At 37.0% G+C, this 25,847-nt stretch overlaps 1 protein-coding gene across 4 annotated transcripts in view; it reads right to left on the minus strand.

Moving 5' to 3' along the window:
- The window catches only part of STK4 (serine/threonine kinase 4), a 100,398-nt gene that overhangs the window by 67,619 nt on the left and 6,932 nt on the right, over positions 1–25,847 (minus strand). For all 4 annotated transcript variants that reach the window (XR_014235981.1, XM_082361755.1, XM_082361756.1 and 1 more), the window contains exons 2-5: positions 22,331–22,411; positions 16,156–16,284; positions 13,703–13,817; positions 3,288–3,452 (exon numbers count right to left, since the gene is read on the minus strand). Coding sequence is in view for 3 of the 4 variants with exons in the window: in XM_082361755.1 (XP_082217881.1) it covers positions 3,288–3,452; positions 13,703–13,817; positions 16,156–16,284; positions 22,331–22,411 (490 nt within the window). In the remaining variant the exon portion in view is untranslated. The remainder of the gene's footprint in view (positions 1–3,287; positions 3,453–13,702; positions 13,818–16,155; positions 16,285–22,330; positions 22,412–25,847) is intronic.

The following is a 25,847-nucleotide window of genomic DNA, read 5'->3' on the forward strand; positions in this document are numbered from 1 at the left end:
GCATGATTGATCAAGCAAGTCACAAAAGAAATTCAAATGACATGGAAACATAAAAGATTCTCAATCAATTATTAAAACACAAAAAATAATCAATCAATTAATGAAACACTAAAATGAGATTGATTACTAATAACTATTGCTGATAATAACATAGATTAAAATACAAAATACAGGCACTAAAATACAATGTTATAGGAGCATAAACTGATACAATGTTTTAGTATGCAACTTGGCGATATTTATTAACTTTATATGTCCATATCCTTTGATTCAAATCTATTTCTAGAAATGTGTCCTATATGTAAGTACCCCAAGATATATGCACAAGTAGTGTAGAAACATTTGTAATAGAAGGGGGGGAAAAAAGAAAAAAGGAAACAACACAAATAACCAACTAAAGGAAGTAAGTTAAATATAATAAATATCCATACAATGAAAAAAAAGGACCTAGATACACCTTTCTGACATGGAAAAAATGTACAAGACACATTGTGAAGCAAAAAACTTATGTTCAAAATTATATATAATACAGCCTTGTCTTTGTAAAAGAAAAACAATGATCAGAACAACAATAAAACAACAACCAATAATAATAAACATTGTTGTTACATGGACAGCAAAAAAAAATCTCCAAGTAATATACACCAAACTATTAACAAGAGTCATATCTAGAAGACAGAATTACGAAAGACTTTTACTTTCCATCCCGTATAATTTTGTAAAACTCAGCTGGATTATGTGAGTGTGTATTACATGTGCAATCAGGAAATTTTAAAAAAAGAAGATTTAAAAAAGAGAAAATATGTGTGTACATATATATGTACATATATGATTTTCTTTTTTATAATATATATATGTATATTTTATATAATATTATACTGTATATATATAGTCTTACTTTGGGGTTTAAATAATATACGAATATAGTACACATGGGCAAATAACTACTTGCATACTTTCCCAGAATAGCATGGCCCTAATGAAAGAGAACCTTCCTAGAATTCCTGTGTTTTAGGAAGAGAAGGATTTTAAACAGAACTAAATAGACAACAGGACTTCCCATCATCATCACCGATGTTCCTTCTAAAATGGCTATCACTTAAGTTAGGTTATGCCAGTCAGGAGCAAACAACAGGTAATATTTTTAAATTGATCTCACTTTGTCAGTCCTATGTAAAAAATTAACAAAGGAACTAACTTACTGCTTAAGTCATTTCCTTTGCTCTGAAACTTCAAATCTGCACCATTCAAGTGGTGATAGTCAATGTTGTTGTCAAGGATTATTTCCAATTAGAAATGGATATCTGGATAACTAAACATATTTTGAACATTAAGAGTAATGAGTAGATACTAACCTAACTAGATCTGTATTACAAAGTTATATTAGTATAGTAGCATAGCAATGGAAAATATTAAGTCCAGAAACAGATTATGGTATACAAACACACACATACACAACCCTATATGTATATAAGTGTATAATTTGAAGATATGATTAAAACGTCATTTTTAAATCAGCAAGCAAAGGATAGATTATGGGGGGGGGGGTGGAAAGCACTGGGCAACTGTCTATTCATTTGTAAGATTCTACACTTAAATTCCTACCTTATGCTTTCACCAAAGTAAGTTCAAATAGGTTGAAAATTTAAATACAAAGAACAAAATCCAAAAAGTACTAAAGGAAAGTACAGATGAATAGCTATACAATGTTGAAGCAGAAAAGGATTTAAAGCATAACATCATGAAGATGGCAATGTTTTCCAAATTGATTTACGATTCAACACAACCTCAACACAATTCAATTCAATCCCAACCAAAATCTCAATGACGTCCCAGTGTTTGTGCTTTTACTGTCATATCCAAAAAATCACTGCCAAGACCAATGCCAAGGAGCATTTTCCCTATGTTTTCTTCTAGGAGTTTTTGGGTTTCAGGCCTCATATTTAGGTTTTTTAATCCATTTTGAGTTAATTTTTGTGAGTGGTGTAAGAAAGGGGTCCAGTTTCATTCTTTTGCAAATGAATATCTAGTTTTCCCAAGACCATTTATTGGAGAGACCATCTTTTCCCACTGAGCATTCTTGGCTCCGTTGTCAAATATTAGTTGACCGTATAAACATGAGTTTATTTCTGGGCTCTTGATTCTGTTCCATTGGTCTATGTGTCTATTTTTATGCCAATACCATCCTGTTTTGATTACTTTAGCTTTGTAATAGAGTTTGCAATCAAGAAGTGTGAAACCTCCAGCTTTGTTCTCCTTTCTCAGGACTGCTTTGGCTATTTGGGGCCTTTTGTGGTCCCATATGAATTTTAAGATTGTTATTTTCTATTTCTGTGAAAAAAGTCTCAGTTACTAAATGCAATTGATATTTTAAATTGTGATATCTTTTACACAGCACCAGGAGAATTTTTTTTCAATTTGGTTTCCTTATTAAGATTGTAATTTAGATAATACTGTTTAGTACTGTTTACTTATGTGCTAACAACAAAATCTTTGGAAGGGCCCACAAATCACAGTATGGAATAAGTTCCTGAGCTTTTTTTAAAATATCAAAGCAATTTTTGTGCTGTTGCAATACCTATGAAACTCCCTAACATGTTCCAGGCAGATTTAAAATTGTTAAAAATAAAACCTGTATATAATACCAGCTCTAAACAAACAAACAAACTATATATGTATATATTTTTCTACTACCCAAGAAAAATGACAGACAACATTGTTGCAAATTTTAGTATATATCTGTCCAGAACTCCTTCTATTTTTCTACACATATTTCACACATATTATCTGATTTTACAAAATCAGATAATTTTAGACTTCCTGTTTTAAAACAAGGTTTATTTCATTGCCATGCACTACTGAGGTAGGAGGAAAATCAAGAGTCTGTATTTTGGAACCAAATGAGGGGAGCGTTTTCAGTAAAGCCAACTGCCACCTGGAGGCTGAATGAGATGACATTCTGTCTTATTCAAGGAAAGCCATTTAGATTTAATTCTTCTTCCTTTTATAAATATGATGATGTAGCCCAGTAGAATGTAAACTTCTACTCCATTATTTCCTGTTTTAGTTTTTATCTTTATCAAAGCTAAACAAAGTTAAACTATGGGACCTGAACGCCAGGAAAGGATCTAAAATAACCTACCAGCTCCTTTGTAACCTATTGGTACATTTTTAAAGTTCTTAAAATTCAATTATTTCAAGTATTATATTTTTAAATAAATAAATACAAGGAACTTCTTCTCAAGAAAGACCTGAAAGTTATCTACACAAGTAACATTTTTACTTACTGTAAGTTGACCTGCTACCCCAAAATCTGCAAGTTTGGCATGACCTTCTGTATTTAGCAAAATATTTCCTGCCTTGATATCTCGGTGTATTTTTCTCATAAAATGAAGGTATTCCAGTCCCTTAAGTGTTGACTGTAATATTGTAGCTATTTCATCTTCTGTTAACTGAAAAAAGAATGAGAAGTTAAAATTCTATTAGTTTACATCAGCACATTTGAAAAAGGAAAAAAAAAAAAAAGACCCAAACTCCTTTCCTAGAATATACGACCTTATTCAACGTGTGAACAGCATTTGACAGCTTATAATACCATCGCTATGCTGACCACTCCCAAAGTTATATTTCCAGCTCAGATCTCTCCCCAAATATCAGATTCATATATTTGCCCACACAACGCCTCCAAATGAATACCTAACAAGCATCATAAGCATAACATGCCAAAATCAAATTCTTTATTTTTACCACCACCCTATCCCTTTCTTTACCACCCACTCACCTACTCTACTCTTCCCACGGTCTTCTCTCTCTCAGTAAAAGGCAATTTCATTCTTCCAGTTGCTCTGGCCAAAAACCTTGAGGTCATCCTTGGCTCTTCTCTATCTTCAAAATATATGCAACTATATCCTCTGTAATCACCCAGATCCAAGCCACTATCATGCCCTGCCAGAACTATTCTAATAATCTCCTAACTGGTCTCATTGCTTCTGCCCTTGACCCTCTACATTGTATTTTCCACACAGCAGCCATAATGAACCGTTTAAAATGTAAGCCATATCTGCTCAAAATCATCCAGTGGCTTCCTAAGTCACTCAGAATTAAAGCCAGTCCTCACCAAGGCCTTACCTTATCTAGCTCCCAGCTACCTTCATCTTCTATCACCTTCTACCTTGCTCATCCTGTTTCAGCCACATAGGCTACCCTGCTATTCCTTGAACACTCTAAACACACTACCACTTCTGGGCCTTTTTATCTGCTGTTCTCTCTGCCTGCAGTGCCCTTCAACTAGATTTCTGGATGAGTTGGTCCCTTACTTCACTGTCTCTGCCCAAATGTCGCCTCATCAGAAAATCAGAGAGGCCTTCGCTAGCTCCCTCCATTCCTAGATCATTCTCTATCCCCTTATCCTACTTATTGGTCATTGCAGCATCATCACCACCTGACATACTATACATTATCTGTATACCTATTTATGTGACGTCTTCCCTATTAGAAACATAAGCTCCATTTTAAAATGTCTTTGATTTGCTTACTATTGAATCCCTAGCACCAACAAAGCCACCTAGCACACCGTAGGTCCTGAAAAAATATTTGCTGAATGATGATGAGTAAACGGAAGCAAGAATGCGGGAGACTGACAGAATATCTGATCAGTGCAATGCTGACTTTGTGCTGATCCAACCCCAGTTCTAAACAAACTCAGTCAACAAACTCTCAATCAGTCCCCTTCTGACAAACAACTCATATTTAGAAGGGAGTAAGTTGTGGTGCAAAAATATGCAATTTGGGATTAGAAAGACCTAGTTTTTACTCTTGGCTCTACTTTCTAGTTCTGTGACTTCAGCAAGTTATCTAATGTCTCTTAGTCTCAGTTGCTCCATCTATAAAATAGGCAAATCACCTTTCTTCAAGATCGTCATGAAAATCAAATGATATAGTAAGGCATGTAAGAATCCATGTTGTTTAATAACTATTACAGAATCAAGCAATCAATCACCAAATATTTAATAAGCATCTATTATGAGCCAGGCACTATGCTAATAATATTAAAAATAACTAACAAATATTAAGCATTTCATCTATGCTACGCACTACTTTTATAATCTCACTTAATCCTTATAAAAATCGAATGAGGTAGGTACTATTATTATCATCACTGTTTTATAGATAATGAAGGTGAAGCACAGACAAGTAAGTTGTGCCAAAGGTCACAGAGCTAATAAATGACAGAGCTTTCATTAAAATGCAAGCAAACACTATTGGCACAGTGGCAAGCAAGAGTTTGGGGTACCTTCTGTGGCCAAAGAACAAAGTTCATGACTTACTAACTCCTTATTCTAACCAGCTGAGCTAATCAGTTAAGGTAGCACTGCCCAACAGAAATATAATGTGAGCCACATACATAACTTCTAATTTTCTAGTAGCCACACATTAAAAAGAAAATGAAACAAGCAAAATTAATTTTGATTGTATATTTTACTTAACCATATTTATCCAAAAAATATTATCATTCCAATATACCAAAAAGTTAAAGATTTTCTATGTTCTTTTTTTGGTAATAATACTTCAAAATCTGGTATTTTATATTACAGCACATTTCAATTCAGACTAACCACATTTCAAGTTGTCAGTAACCACGGGGGCTAGCTATCAGGCTGGACAGTGCAGAGTTAAAACATTTTGCAAAATAATATGTAATAGTTAAAGATTAGCACTTAATAGTTAAAAATTACATGAATGTAATAAACTAATATTAAAACATCAAAAAACATCAAAAGCATCATTAAAATTAATTTTGGATTGTTTTAAAATACCTGAAACAAAATAACTTCATGCTGCATATAAGAAACCTTGGAACCCTATTTTTAATTCAATAAATTAATTATTGAAGATTTGGGACTTCTTAACATATATCTTACGTTAGGATATTACTCCTAGCTAAAGAACGTGGTATTTAATTAGACAAACACACTAACTCTGAATAATGTAAATTAAGAAAAGGATATAGTAGTATGGATAATCCAAGTTAAAACGGAGTTTTAAAACACTCCCACCTTATAATTTGTATAGCACCTCACAATTTACAAGGTATTTTCACAAAATTAAATTAATTTTCAAAATTCTGCATATACTTAAAATAGGTACTATTATGCCTATTTTTCGTATTAAAACAAAACAAAAAACTAAAGGCTAAGGAAGTCCCTGCTTCTACTCTTATCCATTCACAGTCCACACAGAAGTTATCTTTTTATTTTTTATATATTTATATTTTTATTTTATATTTTAAAAAATTTATTGGAGTATAGTTGATTTACAATGTTAATTTCTGCTGTACAGCAAAGTGATTTAGTTATACATATCCATACATTCTTTTTCATATTCTTTTCCATTATGGTTTAAACACAGGATATCAAATAAATTGGGTTGGCCAAAAAGTTCGTTCAGGTTTTTCCGTAACATCTTATGGAAGAACCCAACCGAGGAGATTGTTTCAAGATGGCGGAGTAGAAGGACGTGTGCTCACTCCCTCCAGCGAGAGCACCAGAATCAAAACTAACTGCTGAACAATCACTGACAGGAAGACACTGTAACTCACCAAAAAAGATACCCCACATCCAAAGACAAAGTAGAAGCCACAATGAGATGGTAGGAGGGGCGCAATCACAATAAAATCAAATCCCATAACTGCTGAGTGGGTGACTCACAAACTGGAGAACGCTTATACCACAGAAGTCCACCCACTGGAGTGAAGGTTCTGAGCCCCACGTCCGGCTTCCCAACCTGGGGGTCCGGCAATGGGAGGAGTAATTCCTAGAGAGGCAGACTTTGAAGGCTAGCGGGATTTGATTGCAGGACTTCGACAGGACTGGGGTAAAAACAGACTCCACCCTTAGAGGGCACACACAAAGTAGTGTGTGCATCGGGACCCAGGGGAAGGAGCAGTGACCCCGTAGGAAACTGAACCAGACCTACCTGCTAGTGTTGGAGGGTCTCCTGCAGAGGTTGGGGGGTGGCTGTGTCACACTGTGAGGACAAGGACACTGGCAGCAGAAGTTCTGGGAAGTACTCCTTGGCATGAGCCCTCCCAGAGTCCGCCATCAGCTCCACCAAAGAGCCGGGTAGGCTCCAGTATTGGGTCGCCTCAGGCCAAACAACCAACAGGGAGGGAACCCAGCCCCACCCATCAGCAGACAAGCAGATTAAAGTTTTACTGAGCTCTGCCCACCAGAGCAACAGCCAGCTCTACCCACCACCAGTCCCTCCCATCAGGAAACTTGCACAAGCCTCTTAGATAGCCTCATCCACCGGAGGGCAGACGGCAGAAGCAAGAAGAACTACAATCCTGCAGCCTGTGGAACAAAAGCCAGATTCACAGAAAGATAGACAAGATGAAAAGGCAGAGGGCTATGTACCAGCCGAAGGAACAAGATAAAACCCCAGAAAAACAACTAAATGAAGTGGAGATAGGCAACCTTCCAGAAAAAGAATTCAGAATAATGATAGTGAAGATGATCCAGGACCTCGGAATAAGAATGGAGGCAAAGATCGAGAAGATGCAAGAAATGTTTAACAAAGACCTAGAAGAATTAAAGAACAAACAAACAGAGATGAACAACACAATAACTGAAATGAAAAATACACTAGATGGAATCAAGAGCAGAATAACAGAGGCAGAAGAACGGATAAGTGACCTGGAAGACAGAATGGTGGAATTCACTGCTGCGGAACAGAATAAAGAAAAAAGAATGGAAAGAAATGAAGAGAGCCTAAGAGACTTCTGGGACAACACTAAACGCAACAACATTCGCATTATAGGGGTCCCAGAAGAGGAGAGAGAGAAAGGCCCAGAGAAAATATTTGAAGAGATTATAGTCGAAAACTTCCCTAACATGGGAAAGGAAATTGCCACCCAAGTCCAGGAAGCACAGAGAATCCCATACAGGATAAACACAAGGAGAAACACGCCAAGACACACAGTGATCACATAGTAATCAAATTGACAAAAATTAAAGAAAAAGAAAAATTATTGAAAGCAACAAGGGAAAAATGACAAATAACATACAAGGGAACTCCCATAAGGTTAACAGCTGATTTCTCAGCAGAAACTCTACAAGCCAGAAGGGAGTGGCATGATATATTTAAAGTAATGAAAGGGAAGAACCTACAACCAAGATTACTCTACCTGGCAAGGATCTCATTCAGATTTGATGGAGAACTCAAAAGCTTTACAGACAAGCAAAAGCTAAGAGAATTAAAAAAAAAAAAAAAAAAAAAAGCTAGGAGAATTCAGCACCACAAAACCAGCTCTACAACAAATGCTAAAGCAACTTTTCTAAGTGGGAAACACAAGAGAAGAAAAGGACCTACAAAAACAAACCCATAACAATTAAGAAAATGGTTAATAGGAACATACATATCGATAATTACCTTAAACATAAATGGATTAAATGATCCAACCAAAAGACACAGCCTCGCTGAATGGATACAAAAACAAGACCCATATATATGCTGCCTACAAGAGACCCACTTCAGACTTAGGGACACATACAGACTGAAAGTGAGGGGATGGAAAAAGATATTCCATGCAAATGGAAATCAAAAGAAAGCTGGAGTAGCAATACTCATATCAGATAAAATAGACTTTAAAATAAAGAATGTTACAAGAGACAAGGGATCAAGGGATCAATCCAAAAAGAAGATATAACAATTATACATGCACCCAACATAGGAGCACCTCAATACATAAGGCAACTGCTACCAGCTATAAAAGAGGAAATCAACAGTAACACAATAATAGTGGGGGACTTCAACAGCTCACTTACACCAATGGACAGATCATCCAAACAGAAAATTAATAAGGAAACACAAGCTTTAAATGACACAATAGACCAGATAGATTTAATTGATATTTATAGGACATTCCATCCAAAAACAGCAGATTACACTTTCTTCTCAAGTGCACATGGAACATTCTCCAGGATAGATCACATCTTAGGTCACTAATCAAACCTCAGTAAATTAAGAAAACTGAAATCATATCAAGCATCTTTTCTGACAACAACACTGTGAGATTAGAAATCAATTACGGGGAAAAAAACATAGACAACATAAACACATGGAGGCTAAACAATACGTTACTAAATAACCAAGAGATCCCTGAAGAAATCAAAGAGGAAATCAAAAAATACCTAGAGACAAATGACAACGAAAACACGACAATCCAAAACCTATGGGATGCAGCAAAAGCAGTTCTAAGAGGGAAGTTTATAGCAATACAAGCCTACCTCAAGAAACAAGAAAAATCTCAAATAAACAATCTAACCTTACACCTAAAGGAACTAGAGAAAGAAGAACAAACAAAACCCAAAGTTAGCAGAAGGAAAGAAATCATAAAGATCAGAGCAGAAATAAGTGAAATAGAAACAAAGAAAACAATAGCAAAGATCAATAAAACTAAAAGCTGGTTCTTTGAGAAGATAAACAAAATTGATAAACCATTAGCCAGACTCATCAAGAAAAAGAGGGAGAGGACTCAAATCAATAAAATTAGAAGTGAAAAAGGAGAAGTTACAGCAGACACCACAGAAATACAAAGCACCCTAAGAGACTACTACAAGCAACTCTATGCCAATAAAATGGACAACCTGGAAGAAATGGACAAATTCTTAGAAAGGTATAACCTTCCAAGACTGAACCAGGAAGAAATAGAAAATATGAAAAGACCAATCACAAGTAATGAAATTGAAACTGTGATTAAAAATCTTCCAACAAACACAAGTCCAGGACCAGATGGCTTCACAGGTGAATTCTATCAAACATTTAGAGAAGAGCTAACACCCATCCTTCACAAACTCTTCCAAAAAATTGCAAAGGAAGGAACACTCCCTAACGCATTCTATGAGGCCACCATCACCTTGATACCAAAACCAGATAAAGATACTACAAAAAAAGAAAATTACAGACCAATATCACTGATGAATATAGATGAAAAATCCTCTACAGAATACTAGCAAACAGAATCCAACAACACATTAAAAGGATCATACACCATGATCAAGTGGGATTTATCCAGGGATGCAAGGATTCTTCAATATACGCAAATCAATCAATGTGATACACCATATTAACAAATTGAAGAAGAAAAACCATATGATCATCTCAATAGATGCAGAAAAAGCTTTTGACAAAATTCAACACCCATTTATGATAAAAACTCTCCAGAAAGTGTGCATAGAGGGAACCTACCTCAACATAATAAAGGCCGTATACGACAAACCCACAGCAAACATCATTCTTAATGGTGAAAAACTGAAAGCATTTCCTCTAAGATCAGGAACAAGACAAGGATGTCCACTCTTGCCACTATTATTCAACATAGTTTTGGAAGTCCTAGCCTCGGCAATCAGAGAAGAAAAAGAAACAAAAGGAATACAAATTGGAAAAGAAGGAGTAAAACTGTCACTGTTTGTAGATGACATGATACTATACATAGAGAATCCTAAATATGCCACCAGAAAACTACTAGAGCTAATCAATGCATGTGGTAAAGTTGCAGGATACAAAATTAATGCACAGAAATCTCTTGCATTCCTATACACAAATGATGAAAAATCTGAAAGAGAAATTAAGGAAACACTCCCATTTACCATTGCAACAAAAAGAATAAAATACCTAGGAATAAACCTACCTAGGGAGACAAAAGACCTGTATGCAGAAAACTATAAGACACTGATGAAAGAAATTAAAGATGATACCAACAGATGGAGAGCTATACCATGTTCTTGGATTGGAAGAATCAATATTGTGAAAATGACTATACTACCCAAAGCAATCTACAGATTCAATGCAATCCCTATCAAATTACCAATGGCATTTTTTACAGAACTAGAACTAAAAATCTTAAAATTTGTATGGAGACACAAAAGACCCCAAATAGCCAAAGCGGTCTTGAGGGAAAAAAAACGGAGCTGGAGGAATCAGACTCCCTGACTTCAGACTATACTACAAAGCTACAGTAATCAAGACAATATGGTACTGGCACAAAAACAGAAATATAGATCAATGGAACAGGATAGAAAGCCCAGAGATAAACCCACACACCTATGGTCAATTAATCTATGACAAAGCAGGCAAGGATATACAATGTAGAAAAGACAGTCTCTTCAATAAGTGGTGCTGGGAAAACTGGACAGCTACATGTAAAAGAATGAAATTAGAACACTCCCTAACACCATACACAAAAATAAACTCAAAATGGATTCGAGACCTAAATGTAAGACCAGACACTATAAAACTCTTAGAGGAAAACATAGGAAGAACACTCTTTGACATAAATCACAGCAAGATCTTTTTTGATCCACCTCCTAGAGTAATGGAAATAAAAACAAAAATAAACAAATGGGACCTAATGATACTTAAAAGCTTTTGCACAGCAAAGGAAACCATAAACAAGACCAAAAGACAACCCTCAGAATGGGAGAAAATATTTGCAAATGAATCAACGGACAAAGGATTAATCTCCAAAATATATAAACAGCTCATGCAGCTCAATATTAAAAAAACAAACAACCTGATCCAAAAATGTGCAGAAGACCTAAATAGACATTTCTCCAAAGAAGACATACAGATGGCCAAGAAGCACATGAAAAGCTGCTCAACATCACTCATTATTAGAGAAATGCAAATCAAAACTACAATGAGGTATCACCTCACACCAGTTAGAATGGGCCTCATCAGAAAATCTACAAACAACAAATGCTGGAGAGGGTGTGGAGAAAAGGGAACCCTCTCACACTGTTGGTGGGAATGTAAACTGATACAACCACTATGGAGAACAGTATGGAGGTTCCTTAAAAAACTAAAAATAGGGCTTCCCTGGTGGCGCAGTGGTTGAGAGTCCGCCTGCCAATGCAGGGGACACGGGTTCGAGCCCTGGTCCGGGAGGATCCCACATGCCGCGGAGCAACTGGGCCCGTGAGCCACAACTACTGAGCGTGCGCGTCTGGAGCCTGTGCTCCTCAACGAGAGAGGCCGCGATAGTGAGAGGCCCGCGCACCGCGATGAAGAGTGGCCCCCACTTGCCGCAACTGGAGAAAGCCCTCGCGCAGAAACGAAGACCCAACACAGCCATAAATAAATAAATAAATAAATAATAAAAAAATAAAGGAATTCCTTTAAAAAAAAAAAAAAAAAAACTAAAAATAGAATTACCATATGACCCAGCAATCCCACTGCTGGGCATATACCCAGAGAAAACCATAATTCAAAAAGACACAGGCACCCCAATGTTCACTGCGGCACTATTTACAATAGCCAGGTCATGGAAGCAACCTAAATGCCCATCGACAGACGAATGGATAAAGAAGATGTGGTACATATATACAATGGAATATTACTCAGCCGTAAAAAGGAACGAAATTCGGTCATTTGTAGAGACGTGGATGGATCTAGAGACTGTCATACAGAGTAAGTCAGAAAGAGAAAAACAAATATCGTATACTAACGCATATATGTGGAACCTAGAAAAATGGTACAGATGAACCGGTCCGCAGGGCAGAAATAGATATACAGATGTAGAGAACAAACGTATGGACACCAAGTGGGGAAAGTGGCGGGGGTGGTGGTGGTGGGATGAATTGGGAGATTGGGATTGACATATATACACTAATATGTATAAAATGGATAACTAATAACAACCTGCTGTATAAAAAAATAAATTAAATTAAATTTAAAAAAAAAACAAAAAAACACCCAACCAAACTTTTTGGCCAACCCAGTAGGACCTTGTTGTTTATAGAAGTTATCTTTTATATCAGATGGCTCACTCACTTGCTTAGAACCCAGCAACGGTTTCCTATTGTACATGGAAAAAAATCAAACTCATTATCACGGCCAATAATACACAACATAATCTAGCCCTGCCCCCCTGCCTCACCTCACCTCCTACAGCTTCCCCCTTACCTATTCCTCTCTAGTCATCTAGTGGCCTTCTCTCCAGCACTCAAACATGCCAAATTCATTCTACCTAGAATGTTCTTTTAGAACTCATGGCTCCTTCTTGTCATTCACGTTTTACTTTAAATGTCGCCTCCCCGAGTGACATTTAAACATTTCTCAGCCATTTCCTCGCAAGTAGCCCACCAAGCACTCACTATCACTTTATTGTCACTCCCTGCCTTCACAGCAGTTCTATCTGCTATATATTCTCTGGTTACCATTAATTTGCTTTTTGTTGCCCTAACAGAAAATGCGCTACCACGAGAGCATGGTCCTTGTCTTATTTACTACTGGATCCCAAAGGCCTAGACCAGTGTTCTAGAAATACTTACTGAATGAATAAACAAAGAGTTTAAGCAACTGAACCCAAACTAGAACCCATGACTCCTAGCTTTTCTCTCAGCAATCACAGTAACAGCAAATCATCTTTCACAGAGAGTTTCCTCTGATTAGGAGGACTTAGTGGAAGCTAATCTGTGAACACGCTGGGTAGGAGAAAACCCAACCAAATTTGAACACTCAGAACTCATTGCTTAACCAAGATTTGATAGTCATTTTTGTCCCCAGTTAGAAATAAGCAAAGCACTTCACTGGACTAGGTTGGTTGGTATCAAAACTGCCACATTTAAGCGACGTCAAAAAGCAGAGGGGGAAAGAACTATGGAAAGGGGGAAATACCTACCATTCCAGAAAGTAAACTTACCGTTTTATTTCGTAATCGAATGATATCAGACACAGAACCTGCCCCACAGTACTCCATCACAATCCACAAGTCTGTGTTCTTAAAATAACTGCCATAATATTTGACTACATGAGGGCTAGAGAGAGAGACAATACAAGTTAGTTGAACAGCCTTCAAACATCCCTATTAAGTCATGCGTTAAACACATGAAAATTAATTTCTCAGCTCAAAAGATCAATTATTCATATTTAAGGTTAAAACATGCACCCGCTTGATGAGAATGTAAAATAGTACTGATTTCTGGAGGGCAATCATAGTAGGGCAAAAAATGTGTGGGTCCCTCAACACAGCATTTGTAAGTCTGCAATTCATCCTAAGAAAAGAATTACAGATATTCAAAAAGAAACAGGTAACATCACAGTACTGTGTATAAAAGTGAAAATTTAGATACCATCTAAATGTCTGACATTAGGGAGTTTCTTTAAGAGATAATGATATATCCGTTTAATGCAACAACCATGAATCCATGGAAAATGTTATAGAAGAATACTTGATAATACGAGACGATATTCTGTTTACCAAAAAACAAACAAACAAAAATGCAGTTTACATAATAGTAAGCATGGTGAAAAAGAGATATGGAAGGATATGTATACCAAGTAGTATTTAACAACGATTCTCTCTCCAAAGAGAAAAGTGGTTTCCTTTCTTTTTTTATTTGCATTTTTCCAAGAAGTCACATATACTTTGTAACAAGGAAAAAAATAAAATCACACTACAATCTATTGTAAAGGAAAAATATTCAGAATCAGACCTGAAAGTTTGGGTCTTGAGGACAGATTTCAGAAAAAAGTTAAAATCCCTTTAAAATGAAATAATTTGTCCTCTGAAGCTACCAGCTTTAGCTAGATCATTATCAGGGCTAAATAATACTGCATAACATAGTAAGGGAAGATGCTAAAACCAACTCAGCTGCATTAACTCTCAAAATTTCAAACGCCCCTTCATCCTTGGGAAACATGCCAATGACAAGGACAGCAGGAAAAAAAATACACACATACACAAAATGAATATTAATGAAGAAATGGATGAATAAACCTCTTAAGATACAGATCACCACACCTGCTCTCCCTTCCCTGAATTTCTATAGTATTTAATGCCTCTACAAGGCAATTACAGTCAGGTACTCACTGCCGGAGTATGTCCTATACAATCTTGTATTGTCGACTAGATTCTCCTGTACATCTATAAGCCTGGCCTGTCCGATTAAAGTCTATAAACTCTAAGAGGACCAGCACTCTGCCCTGTATCTCTCTGTATTTCTTAGCACAGAGTAGGCTCTTTGAAATCCCTCATCTTTAATTAGAGACATTTGCACACTCTGTTTGGAACACAGCTCTTGCACAGTCTACCAAAAGTGGCAAAGTTCCAATTTGCCCACTGGAAAGAGCTCCTGTAATGTATCTTACGCAAGAGGCAAAGAAAAACTGCTACCTTACTCTGGTCCCTCCAATCAAGAAATAGGAGGGTTTTAGCCAGTACAGAGTAACCACAAAAGTATAAAGAAAAAAAGAAAGGGAGGGAGGGAGAAGAGAAGTGATTGCGTTCACAAGTCTACAAGACTTAAGGGCTCCTGGGCAAAATGCCTAGCAGGTAGCCCCACCTGCCTTAAGGTACAAGCTTTACAAACAGGAGGTACTGAGTTGATCTGCGGACCAAAAGAGCTTCAGAAGGATGAAGGCAGCCTCAAGGTGCAAGACTTTCTCATTCTCCTTTCAACTCCCCAGAGCTGCCACTGCCCTTCAGTTTGTGTTTCTCACCAATCTAAACTGAGGAAGCCTGCTCCACCACAGTGACCTCCCATGTTGTCATGGAGCTTCAGGGCAAACCACGTGCTTTTCTGTGGTCGCCTGCTGGCCCGACTTCCTGCTTGCAGCATTTGACAAATCTTAGTTCCTCAAAAATAAAATACTTAACTACTCTCAGCTGGAATCATTTCTTAAAATTGTGAAGGAAAGAACAGAACAGTAATACATAAATAAGTATTCTCTTTTTATAGGTCCATTTGCTATACTAAGGTTTCTGGAGCGAAAACCATTTGAATGATCTCTTCTTAGCTGTCTCTGTAGAAATGTTTTCTCAATAGGAAGTAAGAGAGATCATTATCAAAAAAAAAAAAAAAAGGCTAGCCAGCACCACCTTCTGCCTCCTTGCCTCTTCTTCCTAGTTTTGAAAAGGGCTAAACTGAAACAAAACAAAACAAAACAATGCAAAAATAGAAACTCTGAAAGTTTAGCTGCTGAAACACAAACTTTTTCATCATTTTTCTTTCTGAAAAGAACATTCGTAGTGATTCCACTAAACTCTTCCATTTGCAAACTACCTAAGTAAATGCAATTCTAGGCGTCAAACTCTAAATTATCACAGCATGTTCGAAACCATGTTATCTCCAAAATAACACCAGATGCCTTTACCTGTCACATTGCTGCATTATAGAGATTTCTTTGATTATCTCCTGCAGGTCTGACTCCACAGGAACTTGCTTAATAGCAACAATCTGACCTGTCTCTTTATGAATAGCTTTGTACACGCTGCCATAGGACCTGTAATTGGGGGAAGGAAAACATTTACAAAGTCAAAGCAAAGCCAAGAGATAAAAAGTGGTAAAACACAAGCAACTCACAATTCTAATTTATATCCCTACATGCCCAAGACATATATACTTAGCTACACTTGCAAAATTGAGATAGCTAAAGTACTTCAGGGAAAAATTGTCCTTAAGAGAACTTACCACAAAATGGCATCTTAAAAACTTCACATTTAAATTTTACTGAATGTATTAGTAGGAAATAACAGTGATAATTACAGTATCTACCATGTCTGATGTCTGCTAGAAATTGCATCATCTGAGGTTCATCCTTACAAAAAAGGGGGTCATGAAGGGTTCATCATCCCTATTTTACAGGCAAATGTGAAAAGGCTCAGAGAGGTTACATGACTTGCCCAAGGTCACATAAGTGATAAATAAGCGGTCAGTCCAGGATATGAATCCAGGTCTGTCAGAATACAAAGACTAGATTCTTTCCACATCTGTATTGGGGTACAAAAATGGGGGTCTTGGTATTCTTGCACTCATTCTAATACCATGAGGTCTTTTAGTCCTTTCTCCTCTTACTTGCAATAATACTTAAAACATTAAGGAAACTAAAAATGTAAGCCTCTTAAATGCTAGTATCAGGTGAACAGAGCACATACAAATTCTTTTTGCCTTTTGCTCCATCTTCCCTTACGAGTTTATTATCAAGATAAATAAAAGGTTATGTAGCTATTCAATTTGGGGGCTAAAAGAACAGTAGATTCAGAATCTAAAGACCCAGGATTGGAGTCCTACCACCACTACATATCAGCTCTCATTTACAGACATATTACTAACCTTGTGCCTCAATTTTCTCAACTGTAAAATGACAACAATACTACTACAAGACAATTGTGATGGTTAAATGAGATATCATCATCTTGCATAGATTATATTTTCACTGAAATTCTGGATGGCTGTCAGTGAAATAACGAGTAAATTGTCTTTCATATTTCCCAAACACACCTGTTTCTTCATACTGTCTTAGTGAAAAAAAAGATCTTAACAGTGCCACCTAATACATCAAAGTAGCTGAGTGCTCGAACAAAATGATGCTCAAGGATTGTTTCAATGTGAAAGTCACAGAAAACTTTTTTTAAAAATCTATGTAGAGCACACAAAAAAAATTTCCATTCCATCAGAATCCCTTATATTGGCAAAACTAGTATAATGATACTTAAATGTTGCCTAAAACTTTTTTTTTTTTGCCAGGGAAAGGCAACTGCTGACCATGTCTGGAAGATCCAACCACTGACCCTTCTTCCTTGATACGATAACCCTGATTTGTGAGGGTGGCAAATGCTTGGTCCCCGGGGATAAAGCACGGTGGTCCAAGCCAGTTGCAGGATTTCTATCCCCTTCTGCCAGTGACTGAACTAGTAGTAAGCATATGACCTAGTTCCAGCCAATGAAATTTAAGGGGAATTCTTCTGAAGGGTCTCTAGGAAAAACTTTCCTCCCTGGTAAGAGAGAAGCAAACAAGGTGGCCCATTTTCACCTGCCACTTCCTTTCCTGCTTTGGTTACTGTCACATGAGGCATGATGCTTGAAACTAACACGGCCATCTTGAGACTATGAGAATTACACAAACGCTAAACCATTATCAAGCCAGTTAGCCATTCTGGAATCTTTCACCCCCAGATTTTTTGCTACTTAGTTATTAAATGCTCTTATTGGTTAGCCACTGTTAGTTGGGTATTCTGTAACTTCATCCAAAGTTATTCTTGATACCCTAGGTCCCATACATGTGAAAAGGTCTTTATTTCACCCTCACTCTGGAACGAGTTTTTCTGGATATAGAATTCTTCTTTGACAATAGTTTCCCTCAGCTCTTTTACTGTAGTTTTTCATCTTCTATTGCTGTAAAGAAGTCAGTTGTCATCAGGTTATCATTTTTCATGGGTAATCTCTTTCTGTAGCTTTTCAGATTTCTCTTTATCCTTAACATTCTGTAATTTTACTATAACTAGAAGTCGATTTTTTTGGCACTTCATAAGCTTCTTCAATCTGAAGGCTTTATTCAAGTCTGGAAAATTCTTAGTATTATCTCTTTATTTCCTCTCTATCACTTCTAATCTCCTTCTAGAGTTTCTATTGGACCTATATTGGACCTCCTCAATCCATGCTGTCTTCCTAGTTTCCAACAGTACATTTTTGTCCTGCATTCTGTGATCACTCACTTCTAGCTTTCAATTCACAAATTCTCTCTTCAGCTTGTCTAGTTGACTGTTTATCCAATTTATTGGGCTCTAGAACTTCAATTATTGTAGTTTTCATTGTCAAGATTCCCAACTTTTTCTTTTTCATGGGTTGTTCATGTTAATAATCTCGTGTTCTCCTTTTAAGGATGTTATTCCCTCCTTTTAACTTTTTGAAAATCGTAAACAAACGTTAAATCCTGTTTCAGATGGCTCCATTATTTCTATTTCCTTGGGTGGGAGTTCTCCCACTTGTTAGGTCTGTTGATTATCTCACGGCACTGGATTTCCTTGTATGGGTTTCCTTTTATTTTGAATGATTCTTCTCTACACAGTGCTCACTGTCATGAGTGTTTCATGATGTCAGGATGGTTTCACGGTTCCCCCAGCTCAGTCATCTAGGCTGTACAATTTAAACCAGGTCTTGCACTAGGATTTAGGGTTTTCACCCCTCAAGACACCATACCTGAATACAGCCCAGGCCCAGTTCCTATAGTCAGACCAGTCCCTCTGCTTTTTCCCCAGGCCACAGGCAAATGATACCACAACTTCATACAGGAAGCCCATCTACAGTCTCCCGACAAGGACAAGGCATGCTTTACTCTCCTCTTACTACGACAGCTATCTTTTCTATCCCTGGTCTATAGCTGGCTATGTATCCTTATATTTAAAAAAATAATTTTCATTTATTATTCTTATATATTTGAACTGGAAAGGAGAGGTTCCTACGTGCACTTACTCAGCAGTCTTGACCAGAACACCCTCCACACCTCACTATGCTATCTTGACAGCCAAGAAAACTCCAAGAGCTCATAGGAACAATTAAGATTCATGATTCCACAGATCACACTTACAGTACAGAGGATTTAGAAGGCTTCAGCAGTCATGCTCCCTTATAGGCAAGTCCCTTAAGACCTAATTCCCTACAACAAAAACTACAGTGATTCAATGAATTTTAACTGGCAGAGAATAAAGATGGTGGGGATGGAGGTGCTTCACACAAGCTATGCAAGGCAAGGGTCAATGCAGAAACATAGAAATTATACAGTATTTGAGGCCAAATTAACCAGGCATAAGTCTTAATACCACTCACTAGCTATGAAACCATGGGCAAGATGTTTTTGTTATTATCCTATGATTAAAAACTTAAATGAGTCAATGTGTAAAACTTTAAGTATAAGAGAAAAAAAAAAGGCGCTAGGCTCTAATTCAAAACACTTTCCAAGTGCTATCCATCCATCCTGGTCTGGAGCTTTGGCTCTGCTCTGCCACAGATCCACATGATTTCCTCAAAATGCAGAATAGCTGCAGCCTTGGGAATCCGATACAATCTTTTAGCCAGAGCTCATTTCACAAAGCCCATGTCAGTGAGAGTTCACAATCCATTCATTTTCCAGAACTATTTAGGGATGGCATGGCCATTTGTGTTTAGGAAGGAAGCACAGTTTGGGTTTTCCTTTGGGATTTTGCTCATTAAATGAAGCTTGTTCAGGCTCATTCAGTCGGGATGACAGAAATCCAAGCACTTGTGGTATCATTTAAAAAAACAATATGATGATAACATGGGAAGATCTGAAGTTTTAATTGTTTTCTCTCTGGTGATGTCTTTACAGGGAAATTTCCAAGGTCCTTAATGAAGACATCCATAGATCTAAAACATAATTTAAAATAATCATAATTAGCTTATTTCTCCTTATTTTACATTCCTGATCACTCTCTGTCTACAGTATTCTTTTGACATTCCTCACAACCAAACAACCCAAACAGAGCTCCCTTCAAGAACACCTAAATATACTTTAAGACTTAAGACTTAACTTTGTCATGATAAGATCTGAAAAAATGCTTCAATTGATATATTTAAAAATAAAATAATAATAGTTGCCATTTAACGAGGTCTTATTAGGTGACAAGCACTGTACTAAGTACTTCAGTCCCATCTCATGAAACACTCAACATAACCCTATGAGGGAGATGCAAATATCCCCACTTTATAGTTGAGGCTTGCGAAGTTTCAAAATATTCAGCAATTTGCTCGAGCTCACTTGTTTATTATGACTAATAAACAAACAGTAGAGCAAGTTTTAACCCAGGTATGTCTAACTTCAGAGTCTAGGTTCTTACAACTGTAATATACTTTCATTAAAAATGAAAGAAACAAGTTAGTTACATACATAGTCAACTATGCCTACCACTCTTGATCTTATTCTAAGTATAACCTGTGAGCATGGTTAGATTAAGGGCCTTTGACTCACTGCCTTGAGTAAATACCAAGGATATCAAGTTAGAGCCGAAAATGGCAGGCAAGAGACATAGAAGGACTGGGTTTCTCCCCCCCATACCTTTAACAATGCCAAGTCAAATTGTGGTTTCAGATTCATCGTGTACTTGTCTTTTAGCAGCGCAGCTGGTGTCATCTTTTACTTCCCTTCTCTGCTTGATTTCTTGCTTGATTCCAAAGAGTATTTTTCCAACTTACAAAAAGATGATGACTAATGTTTTTCACAAGGAGGTAATCCATGAAAACCTATTCCATGTTATCCAGGATTGGGTTTAACATTGCATATCTATAGGCATAAATAACACTAAACTCCAAAATAATCTAATGACATATAAAAGCTGATTTTAAAGAACAGACATTAATTTGACATTTTTATAAGTTAACATTTCAGGTCTTCTCTTGAACCAGAAGTACTCCCAAGAGATTTTACAAAATTACACAAACACACACCCACACGTTTATTTGCTTATGTATGCATAAACTACCTCTGAAGAACACATAAAAAACTGCTATACTGGTTGCTTCTGGGTGGCTGAGAGATAGAGACAGGAGGCAAATTTTTTTCATTGTAACACTTTTACACTTTTAAAATTCTGAATCATGTGACTTGACTACCTATTCAAAAATGAACAACAAAAACTTAAGAAAGGGTGTCTCTAATATTTTAATGTCTTGGTCCTTAAGAAAAAGAAATAAACATACAAAGATTAGAAGTATCAATATATGCAAAAGTATAAAAACTTATGATATAACCTTTATTGTATCAGGAAAGCCAATGACGGCCACTATCTATTACCAAATATCATTTCACCAGTATTTTATAAACTCATTCACAATCTGTGTTTCAAGAAGTCCTCTGGTTCCCAATCTGTAATTCTGGATCTCTTAGGAAAGATGTAAAGGTAGTGACAGTCCTTGACTTATTTACTGTATTTTCCAAAGCTGCATTAACTATTGATAAAATGCTGAATTCCATTTTTTGGGGGTTTTTTTGGGTTTTTTTTGCTGCTCCCCGTGGCATGAAGGATCTTAGTTCCCTGACCAGGGATGGAACTCGTGCCCCCTGCAGTGGAAGTGTGGAGCCTTAACCACTGGACCGCCAGGGAAGTCCCTCCATTGTTTTTTTCATGAAACAAGTCATTGCATATCTCTCAGAAGCTATGAACAGAAAATTAAAATATGTCTGATTAATAAAAAAATTTTAAATGAAGTAAAAACTAATTAGTGTTATCTGTTAAATAGATAAGATCATGCAAACCACAGATTTTACAAGAGAGAAAACAATAGATGTCCATGGTGTTGAAAACACCAGGAATCACTATATCTGTCTACAGAACTGATTGGGGGAAGAGGGAAAGGGCATTTCAAGCATTAAATTTACCTCCTACACTACCCAGAGCAGTGGTGATATGCAACATTCCCCTTTCTTTTCCTTAGTTTTCCAAATTATTGCCACGAGAAAGGTTCACATCCTTCTGGTGTCGGGGCAGGGAAAAGACTGGGGCCTACTCGTCCACCTACATTTTCTGTGTACTCACCCTTCTCCAAGTTTCTCTAAGACATCAAACACTTCTTCTGGTTGTTTAGTTAAACTATCTTCATCTAACTTTTTCAGCTGCCTGTGGATGAAGAAATTGAAACATAAAATACATTTTACTTGCTAGCAACTAGAATACAAAATGCATTATTTATTTTACAATTAGCATCTTAGGAATTTCTTTACAAAGTATTCACTGGTAAATGACAATAAAGGCAAGCTAAGAGACCTCTAAGGGAAGCTGAAGGGCTGGTCTATGGACATGTTATACATGTCCTTGGTCACCCTGAACAGCAGAATCAGGACCAGAGGGTGAAGAGCTACCAAGAGGCTGACTTCAGTTCCACAGGAGTAAGAATTTTCTAACAATAAACGTTGTTACGAAATGGTTTAGACTGCCTTAAGAAGTCCCTAGATTCCCACCACTGGAGCATCTAAACAGTAAATGAGTCCTCATGTGGCTGAAATGTTATAGAGTGGATTTAAGCATTAGCTATAACCTTCAGAATCCATTTAAATCTTGAGATTCCATGAATTAAGATGGCATAACTCTCTGTTCAGAGAAGATGTTTAATGCAAGCTTAGCTATGAACTGAAACATGGTCTTAGACTAGACGCCAAGGAAGACATAGAAGAGTCTTGCTCTCCATTAGCAAGACTTTGGTACTTCTGTCGAAACACGTGGGTTCTGTAGGTATCACAGAAACAGAAAGTGGAGAGTATACACTCAGACGTGACCAAAAGTAAAAAATAACCAGGCAGCTGGGAGTTTCAGATAGTCTCACCAAGACTCTCTGATGGGCAGTTGTATACCTGACTATTCCCTGAAATCAAAGATAGGTGCTGCTCACAACTTCCAGATAATTTGGATTTTTCTGACTATGACAAACATGGGAGGTTAAATTAAGAGTAGGGTTTTAAAAAAAAAAACTCTGAGACCTCTGAAAATTATTAACAGGCTTAAAGGAGGAGTTTGCTAAGGACTATTTGCGTGTGTGGGTTCTACACAATGGTTTCCTGAAACTACAAAGGACAACAAAGAAAGGAGAGCTCAGGAAATGGTGAAATATGGAAGTAGTCCACTGAAAATTTCTTTGTAAAGAAAAATGTTTAAACTAGGTGGACAATACCAATTTTTACAAGAAAAGACTTGAACAAAAAAAATACACATACACACACATACACATAAATGTGTACCTTCCTAGATATAGTGGCAAAACCATGAAAGAAGCCAAAAAAGAGAAAAAAAAAAAAAAACCCACACACCTGAACACATCAAGTGTATCCACCAATAAACGCTGATCTCAAAAAGACAATCTTAACAGGATTTTACAAATGTCAAAGACTAGAGAAATGGAGAACTGCTCCAAGTCAGTAACTGCCATAACTTGAAAATTAACAAACATGACCACACCGACCTTTGAAAATCAAAAGGTCCAAAGAATTAAATTCCAATGACATCACAAAAATTCCCAGTTTCAAAACAAGAAGAACTGAAGTGAAACTCCTCTTCAATGTCAGAAGTGAAATTTCTATGAACTCAGAAATTAGAATGAACATCTCATAACCCGGGGGAGGGGGGGGTGAAGCATTGAATTTATAACTGTTTAAACAATGGACAATACCTCATTGCTCAAGTATAATTACAGTTTTATAAACAGTTCATATAAAGGAAGATCAAATGTGTTCCTTTGAAGTGGTGACTTCGTGGTTTACAAAAAGCAAAACTCACTATTTCAACTATTACAGAGAACACAGCATAACAAAGGAAACGGCCACTGCCATGAGAGACAGCTGCAGGCCTCTGATAATACTGTGACAGACAAACTTTATATGAGTGCTCAGATACTTATTTAAAACAATCTAAGTGGGGTTTTTGTTTGGTTTGGGTCCAGTCTTAAGGGATCTTTTTATCTCTGGTGCCTGAACCCAGAGGTGGTCAATAAGAACATTTGTTAAATGGATTAATGAATGCAATGATGAGAATCATAAACCTTTCTCAGCAATCCTTGTGAGGTTTCAAAACTAAAAAGAATTTCACCCTGAAAAAGTATTACTGTGTTATCGACAAATAAGATTTCTATGGAAAATCTTTTGATAAGGGACTCAATGCTATTTTTGACATGAGTCTTCATGGAAGAAGCATTATAACCAAGCAGCCCAACTCCGATGATTCAGCCCTCTCAGCTGTACTTCCCCAGGTCCTAGGTAGTTTCACTGCTTGCTCATAACTCAACAGGCCTGGCCAACACAGCCTCCATGGATCCAACACAGGGGGATGCTCTGCTCCTAAGTCAGATGGCCACGTGGACGGCCAACATCCCAGAAATGTACTCTACACATTCCACCACACTATTTGTATCTAATGGCAACTCATTTTTTAAAATCATAAACTCCTACATAAACCGTCAACTTTAATCTATCGTCATTCACTTAGTCACACACAAATGTCAAACTCAAGAACACAGAGAGCACTTCCTGCATTGGGACTGCTTTCCCTTGTTGGAAACACATGCCATCTGAATCTCTGAAAAGACACCTGTATCTTTCAAAACACAAATAAGGGTGTTTATGAAGGAGTTACTCACCGGTTTGGCTAATTCCCAAACCTCTTTCTCCCACCTTAGAACTCTTGTAAGGTCCATTTTATTTATATATACCTATCCCTCTTTCCACACAGAAGTTGTTATGGGTTACAACAAATATATAAGATAAATGGATGAAATTTTTTAATGAAAATAAAATTAATGTGTTTCCCTCTCCCAACGCCCTCAAATTCATGTTAAAGTCCTAACCCCCAGTACCTCAGAATGTGACTGTATTTAGAGATAGGGCCTTTAAAGAGGTAATTAAGGTAAAAATGAGGTCATATGGGTGGGCCCTAATCCAACATGACTGGTGTCCTCATAAGAGGAGATAAGGACAGGTACAGAGGAAGTACCATGTGAAGAGAGGTCTCAACAGAAACAACCCTGCTGATGGCTTGATCTCAGACTTCTAGCCTCCAGAACTGTGAGGAAATAAATTTCTGTAGGTTAAGTCGCCCAGTCTGTGAAACTGACAGAGCAGGCCTAACGAAATGATATAAATGATAATAAAGTTAATTGGCTGCAAGTCCGGCAGTTCACTAGCTACGGTGAGCAGGAAAGCACCAGTCATTCAAGTATTCAGCCCTCCTGGACAATTTTTTTTGAAATACTGACCCGCAAGTGTTTACTAATACTCCACTTATTTAATCTCAGTGATGTTGAAGATGGTTGAGAATCACACTGTAAGGTTAGAAAAGCTTGGAGCAACCTTATAGGTGTTACAGAGTACTTGCCCTCTTCACGAGAGGAGTTGTACTCCTGTATGTTGATTAAAAATTATGCAGAATTTGAAAAAGAAAAAAAAAAAAGAATTCAGCCCTGCAATGCTTTTCTCTTGCACATACAATAAAATTTTTAAAATCCAAAAGGTCCAGGAAATGAGTGCGTCAAAAACCAAAAAGGTTTACTCTTTTGCCCAAGATTATACAG

This window comes from Balaenoptera borealis, assembly GCF_965194805.1.
Source record: "Balaenoptera borealis genome assembly, chromosome: 16".
NCBI classification, from domain to species: domain Eukaryota; kingdom Metazoa; phylum Chordata; class Mammalia; order Artiodactyla; family Balaenopteridae; genus Balaenoptera; species Balaenoptera borealis.